The sequence below is a fragment of the Nicotiana tabacum genome, chromosome 10 (genome assembly GCF_000715075.1).
Source record: "Nicotiana tabacum cultivar K326 chromosome 10, ASM71507v2, whole genome shotgun sequence".
Classification (NCBI taxonomy): Eukaryota; Viridiplantae; Streptophyta; class Magnoliopsida; order Solanales; family Solanaceae; genus Nicotiana; species Nicotiana tabacum.
In genome coordinates, this window is record NC_134089.1 from 130,030,761 (window position 1) to 130,049,872 (window position 19,112).

The 19,112-nt window shown below is 35.8% G+C and overlaps 3 protein-coding genes across 3 annotated transcripts; 1 reads left to right on the plus strand and 2 right to left on the minus strand.

The window, feature by feature from the left end:
* The first annotated feature begins 1,807 nt into the window (after nt 1–1,807).
* On the plus strand, nt 1,808–8,980 carry LOC107823755 (proteasome subunit alpha type-2-B-like). Its single transcript, XM_016650460.2, has 12 exons — nt 1,808–1,944; nt 2,500–2,570; nt 2,662–2,738; nt 3,025–3,089; nt 3,815–3,861; nt 5,714–5,789; nt 6,136–6,203; nt 6,754–6,823; nt 7,058–7,143; nt 8,013–8,075; nt 8,477–8,542; nt 8,659–8,980. Exons 2-12 carry the CDS (start codon nt 2,530–2,532, stop codon nt 8,705–8,707), a joined length of 708 nt encoding a protein of 235 aa, XP_016505946.1. The 5' UTR covers nt 1,808–1,944; nt 2,500–2,529; the 3' UTR covers nt 8,708–8,980.
* A 2,073-nt stretch (nt 8,981–11,053) lies between these two features.
* On the minus strand, nt 11,054–11,467 carry LOC107789534 (putative zinc finger A20 and AN1 domain-containing stress-associated protein 8). The gene has a single exon (XM_016611363.2). The coding sequence runs from the start codon at nt 11,465–11,467 to the stop codon at nt 11,054–11,056; it is 414 nt and encodes a 137-aa protein (XP_016466849.2).
* Nucleotides 11,468–13,244: 1,777 nt separating this feature from the next.
* Nucleotides 13,245–15,954, minus strand: LOC107789535 (trihelix transcription factor ENAP2-like). Its single transcript, XM_016611364.2, has 2 exons — nt 14,697–15,954; nt 13,245–13,616 (listed from the first exon to the last, which is right to left on the minus strand). The coding sequence occupies exons 1-2, from the start codon at nt 15,929–15,931 to the stop codon at nt 13,613–13,615; spliced, it is 1,239 nt and encodes a 412-aa protein (XP_016466850.2). The 5' UTR covers nt 15,932–15,954; the 3' UTR covers nt 13,245–13,612.
* Between the last annotated feature and the right edge of the window lie 3,158 nt (nt 15,955–19,112).

Consider the following 19,112-nt stretch of genomic DNA (forward strand, 5'->3'; position numbering starts at 1 on the left):
TAAGTGACTTAATTTCTTTACTTGCTCAAACTGCCTTACCTGAATTCTGTACAGCATGCTAGGCTAGAATTTACTTATTTGTCTTAATATGAAATTTGTCATTTCTGAATATTTTCCTGTTACTGCTGTGTATTTACATTGGGACTACGGATGTGGGATTCCGGTAGATCCCCCTACACAGTTATATGGAACTACGGGAATGTACCCAGTAGATTCCCCCAGTACTAGATATTTACATTTGGGATTACGAAACGGGATTCCGGTAGATCTCCGTGCACTATGAGTTGGACTACGGGACAGGATTCCGGGAGATCCATTAGATATGTATATTTGGGACTACATGACGGTATCCTGGGAGATCCCCGACTGTTATTTTGGTGCTGAACCATATTTCTTTCTATGTTTACTTTTTCTCTGTAATAGTTGTTGTTGCCCTTTATATCTTGTGTTACTTTTATTGCTATACTTATTTATACTGTTCTGTTCTACACTGTTGAATTTTATATTTTACTTAACCTCAGTAGGCCCTGACCTTCTTCGTCACTACCCGACCGAGGTTAGGCTTGGTACTTACTAAGTACCGCTGTGGTGTACTCATGCCCCTTCTGCGCATGTTTTTCATGTGCAGATCCAGGTACCTTGACTCAGTCCTATCACCCTTGAGGCGAGACGATTGTTTCAGAGACTTCGAGGTATATCTGCCGCGTCCGCAGACCGAGAAGTCCCTTTCTACTCTCCCTATTGTATTAGCCCTTCTGTATTTCCTTTTCCTTGTTAGATATTCTGGAGTTAGACACTGGTAGACATTCCAAGGCTTGTGGATTCATGGGTTTCCGGGTTTTGGGAATATGTATTGGTTTTTGAGAGTTAAATATTGTGTATGCCGAGCGACACTTTTAAACGCTATTTTATTACTCTATTTCTGTTTTAAATTATTTTCTTCCGGAAATTGATTTGTTTTTTCGCATTATTAGGCTTACCTAGTTGTAGGGACTAGGTGCCTTTACGACGGAGGGCGAACCGGGGTCGTGACACATTTGTAGACACTGAAATTTTAACAGATCAAGATAAATCTTAAATTCATGACAACTCTTAAAATATTAGGAGTCTATTAGGGTTACTTGGTGGGTACTCCACCCTAACCCTAATTCATGCCTATAAATAAGGCTATATATTTTTTTTCAAAGACAATCTCAACAATTCCATAAACTCTCGGAATATGTACAAAGAGATCAAATATGAGATCTCTGAAATTCCATGAAACTCTTGGAATATTCATTAAGAGATCAAAGACATGTCAAATATGTCTTTCTTAAAGTCGTACGTTCAAGAAATACGCTGCTAAGGCCCTCGAATCACGTAGAATAAAGCGGAGGGAAGAATCAAAGGATAAAAAGAATTGTGCCCGCATTGTTTATCAATAAAATTGTATTTCTTCATATATATATTTTGGTTACGATTTATTTTTGTATCACAAATAATTTGTTGCAAACAGTATCATCATGAGATGTATATATTTCACGTTAGTGGTAATGTGGATATGATTACTCTACATATGTGGGAGAGTTTTTATTCTTTAAATTTTTCTTGTATTATGAAAATATTGGAGTAGTCATTAATTAAATTACACTTGTATCATCATGATGTAAATATTTCATTATTGGAGGATAATTTGGCCTAATTAAGCGTAAGGAGGGTTGAAGCTGAAACAAGTGTAAATTCGATGGCCTTAATAGCCTTAAATAATAGTTTAGGGACCACATTATACTTTAGAAAAGAATATTGGGAGTTGAGAGCCATCTTTCTCGTCCAAAATATATTTCTTCTTCCTCAAGCAGAACAAAGGTAGCAGTGCCGAGGCCTATTTACACTCCCACTTGCCCCTATTTCTGCAAATCCTGTTTACTGCTGGAACTTTGCGTTATCATCTTCAAACTCTCGATTGTAAGTGAAAATTTGATTTGCTGATGCAACCACAATTATAGCTTGTCACAATCTGTTTGAATTTTCTGTTTTGATTTACTTAGGTTTTCCGGTTTTTCCTCAAGAAGAAATTATTCCTGTGTAATTTATCTTTTTTTTTGGTTATTTTAACTTAATTTTATATTTTTTGTTTTTGAAGAAACTAGATTGTGCACATTTTCTAGGTAAATCAATTTTTCATGTAAATATGAACAGATAGAGAACGAGAAAACCTACTTCCATCCTATCAATTTTTATCTTTATAGAAATTAAATTTTGAAAAATTTAACCTAGGAACATATTTCGTTAGATACCTGCTACATTTTTAATATTTGAAGATGATATTGGATGAAGGGAAGTAGAAAAAAGTGGACTTTTTATTGGTGCTTGATTTCAGTCCTTTTACTTGTTGGGCAAATTTGTTAATCATGATTCAAAGTAATGCTTTAGAAATTTATAGTATTAATTTAGGAAATTAAGCTAGTGATTTACTCTCTAACTTGTACTGCTTTTGCTTTGCACATTATCATTTTACAGGGTTATATTAAAGACTAGTCTTTAAACTCAATGGGTGATAGTCAGTACTCTTTCTCACTCACCACTTTCAGGTATTGTTTTATAAGACAGACACTGTATGTATTGGATCCATTATATTGTGATATCTGATATTATAAACGTGTAATGTGTTATCATATATAGCCCATCTGGAAAGCTGGTTCAGATTGAACATGCATTGACTGCTGTTGGATCTGGTCAAACTTCATTAGGGATTAAAGGTAACTCAAGCCCTAGTTTAAGTGCAAAGTTACTGATATAGTGATAGCTTTGATTATGATTAAATTACTTATAATTATTAATTAGATGACTTGTGCTCCCATACGGGGGTATTTACTTTAGTGAAGAATGTAGTTGTGTGATTTTGTATTGTGGGGTCATTTATATATCATTAAAGAGATTCCTTGTGGTTAAAAGTTTCAATCTTCTTTTGTTCTCTTAGCACGATTATGTGTTGTGTAGTTCTTGTAGTGCTTTAATTTACATGTGTCTAATTGGAAAATGCAGCTGCTAATGGTGTTGTAATTGCTACTGAGAAAAAGTTACCATCCATCTTAGTTGATGAAGCATCTGTAAGTATATATATTCCTTTACGCTCTGCCACTGTTGTCTACTTATGAGTGATTGTTCTTAGTTAATTATAGTAGCCAGAATGACTGTTGATAGTTAAGCAAAGATAGAGGTGCTCTTATTTTTCTCTCTGGAGTTGATTCTAGTGCTTTATGTTGATACTGCCTGTTCCTTTTTGTTGACCAAAATTTCCAATGACTGTATTATGTGAATAGACGTGTTGCAATTTAGCAAAAAGTTAGGCATAAATGAAGAATATCGTCTGTTAGTTCCCTCTATGAATCCCTGGTCTGATACCCAATTGAGCTTTATCAAAACTGAAAAGAAATATTTTCTTATTAAGTTATTATAATCAGTCTGTTTGAATTTGCGTACGTGTTGAGGATATATAGATTTATTAGTAATGCTTAGTTTACTGCTCTATAGAGGTATATTCTAAATAATATTCACAAATGCAGTCACCAATTTACAACATGCCATACATGCATTTAAGTTTATAGTCTTTGCTGTTAAATTCTTATTTTCTGTGGTTCAATGCTATGTATTACACTGATGCTATATTATTGAACTTTTATAAGCACTAAGTTTCACAGCTATCGGTGTTTTGGGACTGCATGGGGATTCTAACCTTCTTTTTTTCTTTTTCTTTACATTCGTTAACCTTTGCCATGTAATGATGTCCTTGTAGTTACGCTATCTATCCCTGACTCTTTGAAATGCACAACAGGTGCAGAAAATACAGGTTTTGACGCCTAATATTGGAGTTGTCTACAGGTACAATCTGTTATATGATAGAGCATAAAACTATGCTGTTCGGGTTGGCTCTTTCTTTAGTTCGTTTAATGATGTCATAGTTTAAGATTCATGTCAATAGAATGGACCAGTATTGATTGACTAAAGAAATAATTCTGGCTGTGCTCTTGGTATGTAAATCACAATGGACCCAATGAATTACTTTCCTGTTTGCCTACTCAATTGACTAGGGGTGGGCATAGTTTGGGCAAACCGAAATCAAACCGAAATTCGAATTTTTTGGATTTTTGGTTTGGATTTTCGGATTACGGATTGGATTTTGGATTTAATTTTTTAAAATTTTTGATTTCGGATTGGATATTAGATTTGGTATTTCGGATTTTTGGATATCCGAAAATACAAAATTTTCATACTTTATATTTAGTCCATTATCCATATGCCAGTAGTAATAAGTTCGATACCCTACCCATTAGATATTATCTCATATATTCACTATTAATTACTCTAAGTTACTATCATAATATTTTCTATTTGAATATGGTTTTACTATTGCTACTTCTTATCAGACGTATTAATGTCTTTGTTGCATTTCCTTGATAAATTTTTTTATTGAATACTTTATTTGGATGATTGCGGTAAGAATGAGGAACTTTTCAGGCAATTAGACATGAGTACTTCATTTGGATATTCATTTTTGTAAAAAGAAGAAACATCTCAACTTATAAACAAAAAATCGAAAATCCAAAATATCCAAACCGATTAATCTGAAACCGAACTTAAAAATCCGATCCAATCCGAACTTATTTGGATTGGATTTGGATTGTCATTTCTTCAATCCGAAAACCGAAAATTCAAACCGAACTGCCCGAGCGCCCACCCCTACAATTGACCTATAGCAAATTCTTTTTTCTCTCTCTTTTATTTGTGAATTCTGGACTCATTAGCAAAGTTTCCTTGAAATAAAAATGCAAATCAAGTTAATTATCCTTAATTTCAAGTGATGAATACATAGATATCTCTCTCTGTGTAGTCACAATAATAAGCAGCTCATAAGCGCAGAGGCTCATTTAAATGGCCTCATACTGACAGTTTGATGGGGCAAGGTTTATGTAATTTATGTGAGTAACAAATAAAAGAAGTAGATCACATTTTATTCAATCATTCGATCATTCAACTATACCTTAGTCCCAACAGATTGGTTGTGTTTCCTTAAAATCATATTTGGTTAAAATAAAGAAGTGCAATGATTGGAATTGATAGCTGTGATGCATTGTCATGGATCTCCATCGAAAGATTCTTTCTCGATCTAACTACTGGATGTGGAACCTGTAGAAATGTTGGAATGAGTATGCTATTAGATATTTTTTAATTAAGAATTTTTTTCCCAACACACAGCAGCACTAAGATAGCGCTGAGATGCTTTACCTAAACGTTAACCAGTTTGCTAGGAATAGGCTTTAGTTTTAGAACCATAATCAAGGAAAGATTTCTTTAAGTTGTAGAGAACTTGATCGAAACTTTACTCATAAAGAATTGTGGATTTACATTTTATAAGGCTGAGTTGACTCTGGAAAGAAAAGTTCCTCCTAAATTGTGAAGTGAGAGGATCCTAATTTCCTTCATTTATTGCTCCTTATCTCAGTATTACAATGATGTTTGAGAAAACACCCGACTGAGCAGCTATTCACTAGTACTGATAACTAAAAACTTGTTACACATGGAAGGATGGAACCTTTGAGAGCTGATGTTATTCTTTTGCTGTTGGTGCTACCTCTTGTCCTAAATTATCTAAGATGCTTGCTTTGTTTATTATGGTTATTGCATTACCTCTGGCTATTTCTCTAGTACCAATGCTATTTACTTTTTCTTGCAGTGGGATGGGCCCTGATTCTCGAGTTTTGGTTCGGAAAAGTAGAAAGCAGGCTGAGCAATATCACCGACTCTATAAAGTATGAATAGCTTTTATCAAATATCAATGCCATGATTCAAGTGCAGTAATTTCTTAACAATTCAAGTGCAGTAAACTACTTGAAATATTACCACTTTCCTGGTCTGAGATCCAGTTGATACGACTGTCCTAATTTTTGATAATTTGGGATGCTTCTTCTTCATATTGATAATAGGATATAATGTCATTTTCTAGTCTTACTTTACGGAGGCAGACATTTTTAATTGGATTCCCTTTTCCTCTAACCTGCATTGTTATTGTCTCACACGAGAATTATTTAATGCGATTGTTGCTTCAGCATACTTTGTTTTTTCTACATTTGCCTGATTTGTCTACGTGGTGCGTAGGAATCAATCCCTGTCACACAGCTGGTGAGGGAAACTGCTGCTGTCATGCAGGAATTCACCCAATCAGGGTAACCACTGTTTATTCCATAATTCCACTTTACAAAGAGGGTCCTATAAAATGCATACTGGTCATATTTCAAATCTTTCAGTTGTCTTGTATTTGTCCTTTGAGGCTATTGTTGCCTTCATTTTCTTGCAGAATCTGGTTGATGGACCTGTAGTTGAAAAATTAGTATATCCTGTAGAACTTAATATCATTTGGCTATTGAGAAATAGAAATTTAAATAGGATGAAATGGCGCTCCCTTATCTGAATATCATGTGAAAATGTTATCTTATGGAGTTGTATTGAATTTATTTCTTCCTCCCCTTCTATTTCTAAGATTTTCTCATTAAGTCACCTTCCTTTCTTTTCCCATACTACTTCCTTTTTGTTGCTTGGGTTAAAAGTTAAAACTATCAACTGAAATCAGGCAAAGCCAGATCTTTCTGGAAATTAATCCAGATTTCTAATCTGTATCTATTCATGATTTTCTTTTTGCTGTTCAAGAAAGAGCTCATACTTTGTAGCCTTCTTGGGCTAGCCCTCACTTTTATTTTTCTGTTTTCTCCGGTGCAGTGGTGTAAGGCCATTTGGTGTTTCACTCTTGGTTGCGGGATTTGATGACAAGGGTCCCCAACTATATCAGGTATGTTATCTGTGTTGGTGTGATCTCTCAGTATCGTTTTCTGTTCTTGAGGTGTGGCTAATGGTGGTTTATACTTTCGTCAGATGAATCTACATATTTATATAGGTTTTCTCCATGGGGCTTCAATTATTACTATGGAAAGGGGTTTTTATTCTTTGAAAAGCTTTTTTACTGAGCTGCAGATTTCTCTGTTGCTTGAACTCCTTTTATATTCAGTTTATTTTTCTCATTTAGGTGGATCCATCTGGTTCATACTTCTCTTGGAAGGCTTCAGCTATGGGGAAGAATGTCTCTAATGCGAAGACATTTCTTGAGAAGAGGTGAATCATTCATCAAATTTTGTAACTCCTTTTTTCTTATTTCTAGTGTTATCTTTTTAACGTTTCAATACTGGTTCGGCAATCGAAGTTACTGTCTGATTTAATGTATAAATTGCCAGTTTTAGAAGGCTCATCTTGACCAGCTACCTCGTGCTTTAGTTCCTCATAATTTTGGTAAAATGAGAGCAATACAATACCTCCTCAGTCCTCAATGACCCCTAACTAATTCTTCATCCCATCAATGATGGACTGTCTCGATCATTTACATTGCGTCATCTTTGTAGCAACCTGCTATTAGCACTCCACACTACTCCTTGCGCTTCCCCTTCTTTTGCCAAAAGTTGGAAAAACGCTTATGCGTGAGACATTCTTCACTTCGTGAATATGTCAATGATTTACGTCCTGTTCTATTCTATTATCTGGATATGCCAAGGGGTATTACCCAAACCAAGTTGTAATTTATAAGTGTAATCATGAAGCCAAACCTCATGGCAACCGAAGGTGGGTGGGGGTGAAAAAGGAGAAATTATGTATTCATGGATGAGTTTAATTGCACTTAATGAATGAGCTAGGCCCTAGGAAGAAGGTTGTTGGTAATGAAACGACTGATTTTGTTTGAAACAAGACGCTAGCATAGGGTTTCTGCTCATATTGCTATGTGACAGCAGTTGGCGCTTGCAATTGGAAATTATAGGTTAAACTTTGACATGCCCTTGGAGGATCTTAACCAGTTTTCTCTCCCACAATGTCAAACATTAACATTGTCTCATTGGCCAACTACTGAGCCAAGTTGGGGTGCTTCTTGCTCTGTCCAATTATACTGTTGAATTTCTTATTAACATTTAAAATAATGTTCATGTTCCTCTCAGGTACACGGAGGATATAGAGCTCGATGATGCTGTACACACTGCTATACTGACTCTAAAGGAGGGGTAAGATTAACTTCTTCCTCTATCCAGGAGCTGTGTACTCTATATCTGAATTGTCCCCTCCGATGGGGTGTCTCTTCGACCCTTCTGTTTCTTTTGGAAGAGGAAATGGTTTTGATGTCCGCTATAATTCGCTTCATTTAGTTAACAAAAGAATTAAAGCAAGGCTTATCTGTATCTTCATGTCAAATGTATGGTACCAAAATCTGTGCATGCAAAACTTCTGAGTCATGACTACTGTCACCATTGCTCGCTTGTTGTGCAGTAATGGTCCTCAGAGCAAAGTATCTTTAACGACGTTATGTCCCCCATTCCCGATGCCCCAACTGTGTAATGAGCTTTTCAATATAATTCTTAATATCAAAAGAATCCTTAAAAGAACCTTATTTTTGGTGTTCATCCAGATTCGAGGGACAGATCTCTGGCAAAAACATTGAGATTGCCATTATTGGAACTGACAAAGTATTTAAGTAAGTGTCTTCTTGTCCTTAAAATATAAATTTTGTTCGCTCTTTAATGAGAAATTTAACATTTGTTCACTCTTTTAGCTGGTTGGTTACTAAAACAGTAGTTCGTTTCGTTGCAGAGTTCTAACGCCAGCGGAAATAGATGATTACCTACAAGAAGTGGAATAGATTTTCTTTTCCGCTTAAGACATTGGAAAAAGTTGTCAGATTGGAAGCGCAGACCCCATAGCACAACTATTGGATGTTCTTGTTGGCTTGATTATCACTTGACTTTAATCAAACTAGACTTAGTTGTATGTTGGCCATGTTGTGGTTATTTATTGCCTGATGTATGCTCTGAAAAGTTATACGGGGTTTTCTTTTCTCAGTTTCTTGAACATACAGATTGTTCTGTGTTACCTGAAACACATGACAGTAGAGAAAAGCATTATATTATTTGAGCAACCCTCTTGACGTCAGAGAAATGGATTTGAAAATAGAGGGGATATATAATTATTTGCTCTGCATTTTCATTTTTATTAACTAGAGAAGCATATATAATTGGTGGAACTCCATTTTCTACCAGGAGAGACAAATTCTTCGCCCATTGACCAGCTAAAATTGTTTATATGGGCTTTTTTTTTAATCTTTTAGTTTTACTCTATTTCATAGGACTATTTACTTGAAAATCAATTTCATTAGTTAAGGAAATTATAAAGGTAGACGCATTGAGTTTTTGGCATACTGAAAAGGTAGAGGAAATTATGATGTCAGAAATTTTATGTTTGCACATGAAACAAGAGTTGTCATAATCAATGCAAAAATGACTTTAATTCCACAAAGAGAAGGATACAATAAGAAAAGACATCCAAACTAAGAGCTTATAGTCCGTTTGGATTGGCTTAAAAAAAGTGGCTTTTAAGCACGGTGCTTAAAAACACTTTTTAAGTGCTGGAGCTCGTTTTATAAATAAGCAGTTATGTGTTTGGATAAAAGTGCTTAAACTGAAAAAAAGTTGTTGAAGTGTTTGGTAAATAAGTGCCGGTAAGCACGCTTTTTTCTGTTAAAATGATTGAAATATCCTTAAAGTTGTATTATGTTATTTTTGGAAAATTTCCTTCAAAAAAATTGGAAAAAAATATTTGTGTTTAGATGAGTTTTCATTTGAAGTTACTATATTTAGTGCTATATATTTGTTTCAACTTTTTCAAATATTTTGTATTTTAGTATTTGTACAAGACAAACGATTATGACATTGTTTGTTTGACAATATAAAAGAAACGCTCAAAACATAAAGAATTTCAAGAAAATAATTATTAGTAAATATACTATCAAATCAGGAGGAGTAAAATAAAAATACGGTTATGATTATTTACGTGAGAAGAAATCATGAAAATAAAATCAAGGCACAAAAATTAAAAAATAGGGATAGGCAATAAAAGATGTGCTATAGAAATGGCATTAGGGAATCCCAACTTATTTTTTATAGCTTAAAAGTTGGTTGGGTTTGACCATTTAATTTACTCCTTTACAGAGGCGGATCCAGGATGTTTGAAGGATGAGTTCACTATTACTTTTTTTAAAAAAAATTAAACCAAAAAGTTGGTAAGAGATTTGATCCCCTGACCTTAGGCTATTGGAAATAAGAGACCAAAACCAGTGCACCACTTAGTCTCTTTTGACCATGGGTTCCATAAAGTATATATATCTATTTTTTTCAAATTATGTACATCATATCCATACTTTAACCCGAGGACCACGGGTTCACGTGAACCATGTTTCACATGGTAGATCCGCCTCTGCTCCTTTATCCCTAATAATCTTTTATTTTCCCAAAACCCTTCAAAGCCAAAAGCCCAAACGTTCTTTTCCTTCTCCTCCCTCCATTGTTCCCATTTTTGTCAACCATTTCTAATGCCATTTCTATGGCACATCTTTTATTGCCTATCCCTATTTTTTAATTTTTGTGCTCTGATTTTATTTTCATGATTTCTTCTCACGTAAATAATCATAACCGTATTTTTATTTTACTCCTCCTGATTTGATAATATATTTACTAATAATTATTTTCTTGAAATTCTTTATGTTTTGAGCGTTTCTTTTATATTGTCAAACAAACAATGTCATAATCGTTTGTCTTGTACATATACTAAAATACAAAATATTTGAAAAAGTTGAAACAAATATATAGCACTAAATATAGTAACTTCAAATGAAAACTCATCTAAACACAAATATTTTTTTCCAATTTTTTTGAAGGAAATTTTCCAAAAATAACATACTACAACTTTAAGGATATTTCAGTCATTTTAACAGAAAAAGTGTGTTTACCGGCACTTATTTACCAAACACTTCAACAACTTTTTTTTAGCTTAAGCACTTTTATCCAAACACGTAATTGTTTATTTATAAAACAAGCTCCAACACTTAAAACGTGCTTTTAAACACCGTGCTTAAAAGCCACTTTTTTTAAGTCAATCCAAACGGGCTCTAAATGGTACATAAGCAACAACTAACAAGAGCAAAAACAATGTCTTAGATCCTAGTCTCAAGTTTATCAGCTTTGCAGAGAGGATTTTCCTTGGCCAAAATCACACGGCCTCTAGACTTAAAATCAAAATTGCATGCATGTTCCTCTGGATACCTATGAACTCCACAAAACATTCCTCCACACCGACAATTGAAACTTATTAATCCCAATTTTTTCTTGCAAATCATGCATCTTTGCTTCTTCATCATCAAACCAACGTTCCCAGTTGTAGCAGAATCAGAATCATCAACAGTAAGAGACGATATCTTCTCCGATAAGGCTATCACATTCTTGGCTTCTTCTTCTTTCAGAAAAGCTTTGTAGCATTGGGAACAAAGGTTGTGATTGCTTGGGTTTCCATAGAAACCGCAACCCCTTGCACATAGACTTGTGTTTTCTGCTTTGCCACTAGAAGTCATCTTTCTTCGAGTTAATTACCTCTTTCTTCTACAAATTTTCTTGACGTTTTAGATATTATATTTGATTAGTATTTCTTAGCAAGAGAGCGAATTATTAGTGTTGGTGATGGTGTACGTAGCTCTTTGTTGATGAGTGCCGCTCCTGCCTTTGGTTGTGATATATATCGGACATAAGCTGGTAATCCAAATGGGAACCAAATTAGGACTTTCCTAAATTTTTTGTTTCCTTTCCCACCTCTGTTTGGTTTTAGTTTTTGTTTGGTTCGGGAAAATTAATCTTGTGGAATCCTTAACCAACACGGATTTCTTAATAGGAAATATATTACTCCTATTGACCAATAACCATGCACGTTATCGAAGGAATACCTGTCTCTCTCGCTCTTTCTCTGTCCTTGTTCATTTTAGAATTGATTCACAAGCCAAAAATATTTTAGTTTTGAAAATTTGTTGCATGAAAAACTTTACTGCGTTAAGGTTTCTTTCTTTGCACTTGCACTGTAGAATATTTTGCTTTTTAAATCAAATTTTAATGAATATTCTGATTTTATAGACGTTACTTGTGCACATTTTTTGACGCGTGCTTATAAATAGGATGAATTGAATTGCATAAATGAAAGAAATTAAATATAAATTATACACATCTTCCATTGAAATATTTGTAACGAACAACGCATTAGAGATCGATAAATGAGATCAAATGCCAAAAGTATGGAGTATTATAAGCTGCAGGGGCGGAGCTACGGTAGTGGATGCGGGGACTTTTCTTGGGATCCTGTATTTGTATTGAAAAATTTACCGTTTCTATATAAATATATCACATCGAACCAGTAGCAAAAGGGATCTGATATCTGTGAGAGAATAACTTCCCCAAACTAGGGTATCTGATAAACGAGAAGATAGAAATTGCGAATTATCTTTAACCTACCTATTATATTTAGTATTATAGATGATTGCTATTCAAAATATAAATTCATTATATAAATTCACTACTAGCTGTAAGTAGCTCTTGTAGCTCAGTTGGTTAGAGCACCCGTTTAGTAAGCGGGAGGTCTTGAGTTCGACTTTAATGAGAGCAAACAGAAAATAAATCTGCTATTTTGCTGCTCCGCGCTGTACTTTTGAGTTTTGAGCTTTGGTTTCCCCCATCTGACAGTCAACTGCCTATGCAAATGAAGAAGGGAAACCTGTTCTAATCAGGAACAACATAATATATCCCGTGCTTTAGCATCAACTTTTTTGGCTTTCTTTACATGAAAAATACTCATTTTTTTTATCACATGCTTTGTCAATTTTCATAACTCTTTTGGTCCCAGGTTAGAAGAAACAACCCCAACTAGCCAACAAATAAAATGGCTTTCGGGGAAGGAAACAAGGAACTTGATTTATCAAAGGTACAATGTTGCTCTCTCGGGTCAGCGACAAATGCATTTATAGATTACTGTCAAATCATGTGGCAAGATAAATGGTAACCAAATGTTCGATTGACACAGTTGTTTCCAAATAATGCAGAAAAACACAAGACAATGCCTGCCAAATCTGAGCAAAGTTGTAGGTGCAAAATCAACTACATGTCGATTGGTGTGACTACAAACCGCAAAATAAATGCAAAAAACCAGAAACACAGGATACAGGTTTAAAGGATGAAGCACGATAGTTTCAACATTTTCTCGTGAATTTATGTGTTTTCTTAGGTTCCACATTACCAAAATTTCTATAACTTTTTGCTTTATCCAAAAGGAAAAGATGAATTACGGCCAAAGCCAGTAGCGGTCGAGTACCAAAGGCTGGACCTTCATGCATCTATTTAGTGCATAGATAGTTATCATCAACAGCTTGAAGCTTAGAACAATATAACCAGGAACAAATGAAGTCAGTCTCAAGCAAACATTTTCACCTAGCTTGTAGTGCAAAAAGCATGTAATCTAGAGAAAGATAAGTTACAAAATTACTCTAGATTCTCAAGCAGCTAGATACAATTTTGGAGCATCGACAGAGCAAATCAAGCCTGGAACTATCTTCTATGGATCATCTTCAAGGTAGCAGATTTGATCCTTTTGATGGCACTAATCAAAATATATGTATGGCTTCCAAAAGATCCGCATAAAATTATAGGGCATGTCACCACCACCCTCCATCTACAAGTAATCATCTGATCATCAAGAACAGAAAGTTGTGAGCTTCTCGTTTTCTTTTTTTGTACAATAGAAATGTGATAAGTACAAAACAACGTGACCACCAATCATAGGAAACCAGAAAAGGCAGCAGAAATGGAAAAAACACTCATCTCTTATACACACTAAACTAATTTCATTGGTGATGTTTATAGCTCATTCAGAAGTCATATGCAGCTTTAACATAATAGCTAGTATAGTGCAGACATGACTCTGAAAGATTGCCACACATGACAGATCTGTTCCTCAAATATGTGCCTTATATTGAGGAAGTTCACAACATGAGAGAATTCACTTCCCATTTCATCAAGAATAACTTGTGTGATATTTAAGTCATACAACATTAGCGTCAAAACTTTTTGATAACATAGTGTCACATATAATAAGACATTTCACAATATGAATATCTATGCATCAACTTTCCAATCATTGTAAACTTCACTCCACTGTTTCGAGCATAATTAATGCCACTAGCTCCCAGGAATCCTTAATTTCCAATGTGCATTAACACCTTTCCGGGTTTGAGATTGGCTATGATTGAAAAAAAATCCACAAATTGTGTATCAAGGTAGAATTATCATAATGCAAAAACAGGATTCTGAGTGTAAACTAACTCAAAAGATTCCGAACAAGAATAAAGTAAAACTGATAAACCCCGAAAAACCAGATACAGTAAATTAACAGCTGCTAGAAGATCATACCATCAATATCCGATAATTGACAATCTCACAGAGATGGTATATCAACTAACAATGCCACTTCAAAAAGAAAGGTATTCGTATTTCATCAGAGTTAATACCAATCGACTAGGGATCCAACATTTTAGCTGTATGGGTTCGGAATTTCTGAATCTACCACTCATTTTATTTTCAGGATCAGAACATATCATTTGGACGTATTCAGTGAGTTTTTAACACATATATAAGGTTCGAGACAAAGCTATTAGGTCTGGTTGAACCCGTACATCCAATCATGCACAAGCACTTGTGTGAATTGGATTGCGATCTAAATCACACAAAACACACAGAATGAATCAAGAAACAGAAAAAGTCAGTCACCGGCTTGTGAAGTGCGGTTTAGAGCGTTTAAGCTTTTGAAGGTGCAGTTGTGACTCCATAATAAGTTTCATTCTCTGAATTTCCAAGTCCTTTGCGAATTGCATTCTTTGCTTCTCCAACTCCAACATTTGCCTCTGCTTTGCCTTTTCTACTCTTTCATATATCTCCCCAAACCTCCCTATTGCCTCAGCTATCCTCCTATAACCATCCCCCTCTACCATCCCCCCACCACTCCTCTTTCTACTTGACTTCTCCGATCCCTCCTCATCCTCTTCACCTGAATCCTCAGACGCAGCCGCCGCCGCTGCTGCCATGGCCGAGAAATTCCTCCGTGACACCGTGTAATCCATAGCTGCCGCTGGGCGCTTCGACCGGAAACCAACTGGTATGCCAAATAGCGGCGGAGGAAGCAGCGGTGGAGACGATCTCCATTGAGGAGTGAACGCCGCCGTCGAAGGCGACGGAGACTTTCTACGTTGAGGAATGACCGTTTCCGGCGACGGAGACGGCGAGACTTTGTAGGTGACGCCGATGAGGGCGTTGAGGCTGCTGAAGAAAGGCCACGTGGAGACATAAAGTCCTTGAGATTGAGAAACCCTAGCCTTCTCGATCTTGTACTTCTTCTTTAAGGTGTCAATGCGGTTTTTGCACTGTATGTCAGTGCGGTATTGCTTTTTGGTGTGGCCGTGAAGGGCGTTGACAGCGTCGGCGACTTCCTGCCATTGCTGGTGCCGGAGATTTCCGCGATTGAGCTCCACGTACTTGGAACCCCATGCCTCTACTAAAGTATGTGTCGCTGCCTCTGACCAGCAATCTTCTCGAGCTGGAAAAACTGGCGTCCGAGCTGACATCGACGCCGGGTTAAGAATTGGAGGTGGAGGCAATGCTAGTAGCTTGTTGTCTGTACAAGGCGGCGGAGGTGACGGTGACGGCGACGGCGACGAAGAAGGAGAGTTTTTAATGGAGAAGGGCGGGGCTACGCGGTCGTCGTCGTCGGACATAGTGCGGGAACGTGAAGCGGCGGCAACGCCGGCTGATGGGAAATGAGAAGTAGTGGAGGAATTAGGGTTAGAAGAACAGTCCAGTGAGGGGTTACCAGTATGGCCGTGTCGACGGATCATTGGGTGCCGACGAGAGGGAATAGAGTGTAGTGGGTAGGGTGGGTGGGGTGTAGGTACGTAGGGGGGTGGGGCTTGTTTGGATTTGAACTGCTGGGCTTTTGGATTGAGCTTCATTGGGAGCCGAGTGACACTGGGCTCCTCTGTGTTTTTTGGAGGGAAAGGAAATATTCACGCTCAAATAAGAGTGTTTTTATAATATGTTTGTAAAAATTGCATGAGACCTCCTATTTGAGCGCTCTGTCTTTTTATTTGTATCCGTACCTTTTTTTTTGTTAAAAGCCTTTTAAAAAGACTATTTTGCTCTTCTTTATTAAAAGACTACTTTCTCTCCAAGTATACGCTAGTCCTCTATTGTCTTTGTCTCTCTCCCGATATTCGCATTTTTTGATTTATTCTTCTCTGAAATCAAATGGTTTTCGTCGTTGTTTTGATTTTTCAACTGCTAGTCTTTGTTGTTCCCACATTAAGATTTAATTACAGATACATTGCATTAACTTTCTGGGTTTTATTTTACGATTTCTAGGTTTTATTTCTGGTTTTGATTTTGATAGTCATGTATTTATGATTAAATAGTTTCTTAGGGTTTAGTTTGATAAGTGCATTAGTTTTACTTTTACGATTGTGTTTTTAGGTTTTTTGAACGAGTTTTTATGTTGTTGATGAAAATTCTATAAATTCTTCAGTGATTAGACGTCCAAATTTTTAAAAATTTTGAGAGTTATATAGATGATACTATTAAAGTGATGATACCTTAGATAGGAGCTGATTTTTTTTTTCATGTTTTGACATTATTTTTGGATTTGAATTTGCGTTTTGTTTTTTTGTAAAAACTACAGCATGTTTTTTTGCTGAATGTTTTTATTTTTCTAATTGGTGAACTTCAGCTTTAGGAGCTGAATATTTTGTGTTTTGTAACTGGTGAACTTCAGCTTTAGGAGCTGAAGTTTTTATTTTGTAACTGTCGAACTTCAGCTCTAGAGCTGAAGTTTTTGTTTTGTAACTGTCGAACTTCAGCCTTCTTAGAGATTGAAGTTTTAACTGGTCTTTTTGATAATGTCCTGATGTTATTTTTTGTATGTTTTACTTTTTTTTGAACAGATGGCACCTAAAGCACCTAAAGATCCTAATGCAGCTAAAGTACGCAAAGCACCTAAAGCACCTAAAGCACCTAAAGCACCGAGACAACCTATAATAACCCCAGGTCCTTATGTCCCTGCTCCTCCACCTACAAGAGCAGGTCAAAGATATTTTGAATTTCGAGATTGGTTTAACTGTAAGGGTTACTGGACGGGGAACCACGATTTGAAGAAATTAATTGCAACTTTCTTGACTCCTACATAACGGGATAAGCTTAATAATGGTATATTTTGATATATTATGGCTATGGAGAATTTCCAATGCAGCATGAAGTTGGTTCATTGTCTGTGTCTTTCTCGAATATTCACCAATGATCGAGACTCCATTAGTTTCAAGATTTTTGGGCATGATGTTTCATTCACTCTTGAAGACTTTCACATTATGTGCGGTTTGCGGATCACATCACATAATGTTGAAAAACCAATTAATCGAGAGAGCAATATTCTGAAGCGCTATTTTGGTAAGTCCAAGGGTGTGACTTTGAAGGATATTCGAGATTTTATGATTCGGAATGAAATTCTAAAGAATGTTGTGAATCACATACACGTATGCGAGAGCGATGATGATGTTGTGAAGCTTATGGAAATTCTTGTTGTAGAGTCTATTTTGTTTGGAAAAAAGATCGAGTCATCTGTGATGGAGGAGTATGCATCTATTGTTGAAGATGATAAGGTTTGTGCTGAATATCCTTGGGGTAATGTGGCTTATGAGAAGCTCATTTACTCACTGAAACATGCATTGGACAAGCAGAACAAATTACGTTCAACTAAGTATAAACTTGGTGGATTTCCATATCCGTTATGTGCTTGGTTCTATGAGCGCTTCCCAGATATTCGAGAGAAGTATATAAGAGAGGATGAGTACCTTGATACCCCTCAGGTTCCCAGGATGTTACTTTATGTATGTGTGGGAGAGCCTAAATTTCCCGAACTTTTTGATATGTTCAGTAGTCATGAAGTAAGTTACTTTTTTTTGTCTTTGTGTTAATATGTTGACGTATTAGTTTTTTTCTTTTCATAATATACTTTTTTGTATTAAACAGAGATATTGCATCTTTAGGGTATTGGATATAATTCCTATAGAAGAGGAATTGAATTCAATGCCTTTAATTGGACAATTACCATGCAGCCGGATTCGTTCAAAGGTACTTAACGCGGTTCCTTCAACTGGTGAATCACCACGTACTCTGAGTCGATCAAAAGAAGCGAATCGAACTCCTGTTATTGGTGAATCACCATGTAGTCGGAGTCGATCAAAAGAAGCAAATCGAACTCCTATTATTGTCGAATCATCTCGTACCCGGAGTCGTTCTAACCGTTCTACAACTGACTTTGATGAATTACTTGACACAATATGTTCTGTAAGTTTTAATATGAAATTTTTTGGTTTTGTTTTTGTAAAAATACAACATGTTTTTAAGCTGAAGTTTTCTTCTACATCTGAATTTTTGTTGTGTGTCTATTCTAGAGGTTAACGATGGAGGTTCAAAGGCATGCATAAAAAGAAAGAAGCACGATCGTGAGAGAAGTTTTCGATAAGTTTAAAAAGGAGGAGCGATCTTCTATTGTGGATGCGATTTTTGTAAAAGTGAAGGTAAGCTAATTTATAGAGAAGTCTTTTCATTTCTGTTGATGTTATTCAGATTAATCATTGTTAGTAATTTTTTTTCTAGGAATATTTCGATGAGAAGTTTGAACAGTTGTTTAAGATTGTCAACAAATCAAATGGAATGGATGATGGCAATTTTGATTTGAGTAACCATCGAGAATATGATAGGGTAAACGACTATTAAGAATATCCATCGGATATTAATGCTGTTGATGATGATCAGATAAAGTCGTAGATGTAAATGCTACACATGAGGAAACGGCTTTTGAAGGCGATCAACATGTTCAAGAACAAGTTGAAGAGGAACGTTCCAGTGCTGATAGATTGAGCAGAGATGGAAATGATGAAGAACAGTTATCAACTGAGAATGTTGGAAGCAAACAAGTTGTAGATAATCAAGTTGTTTATACTGAAGAACATGCTGCTCATGATCCATCGCATAAAGTCGCAGATGATAATGCACACGTAAGAAAGCGGCTGTTGAATGCGATGAACATGTTCAACAACAAGGTGGAGAGGAATAATCTAGTATTTATAGATTGAGTAAAGA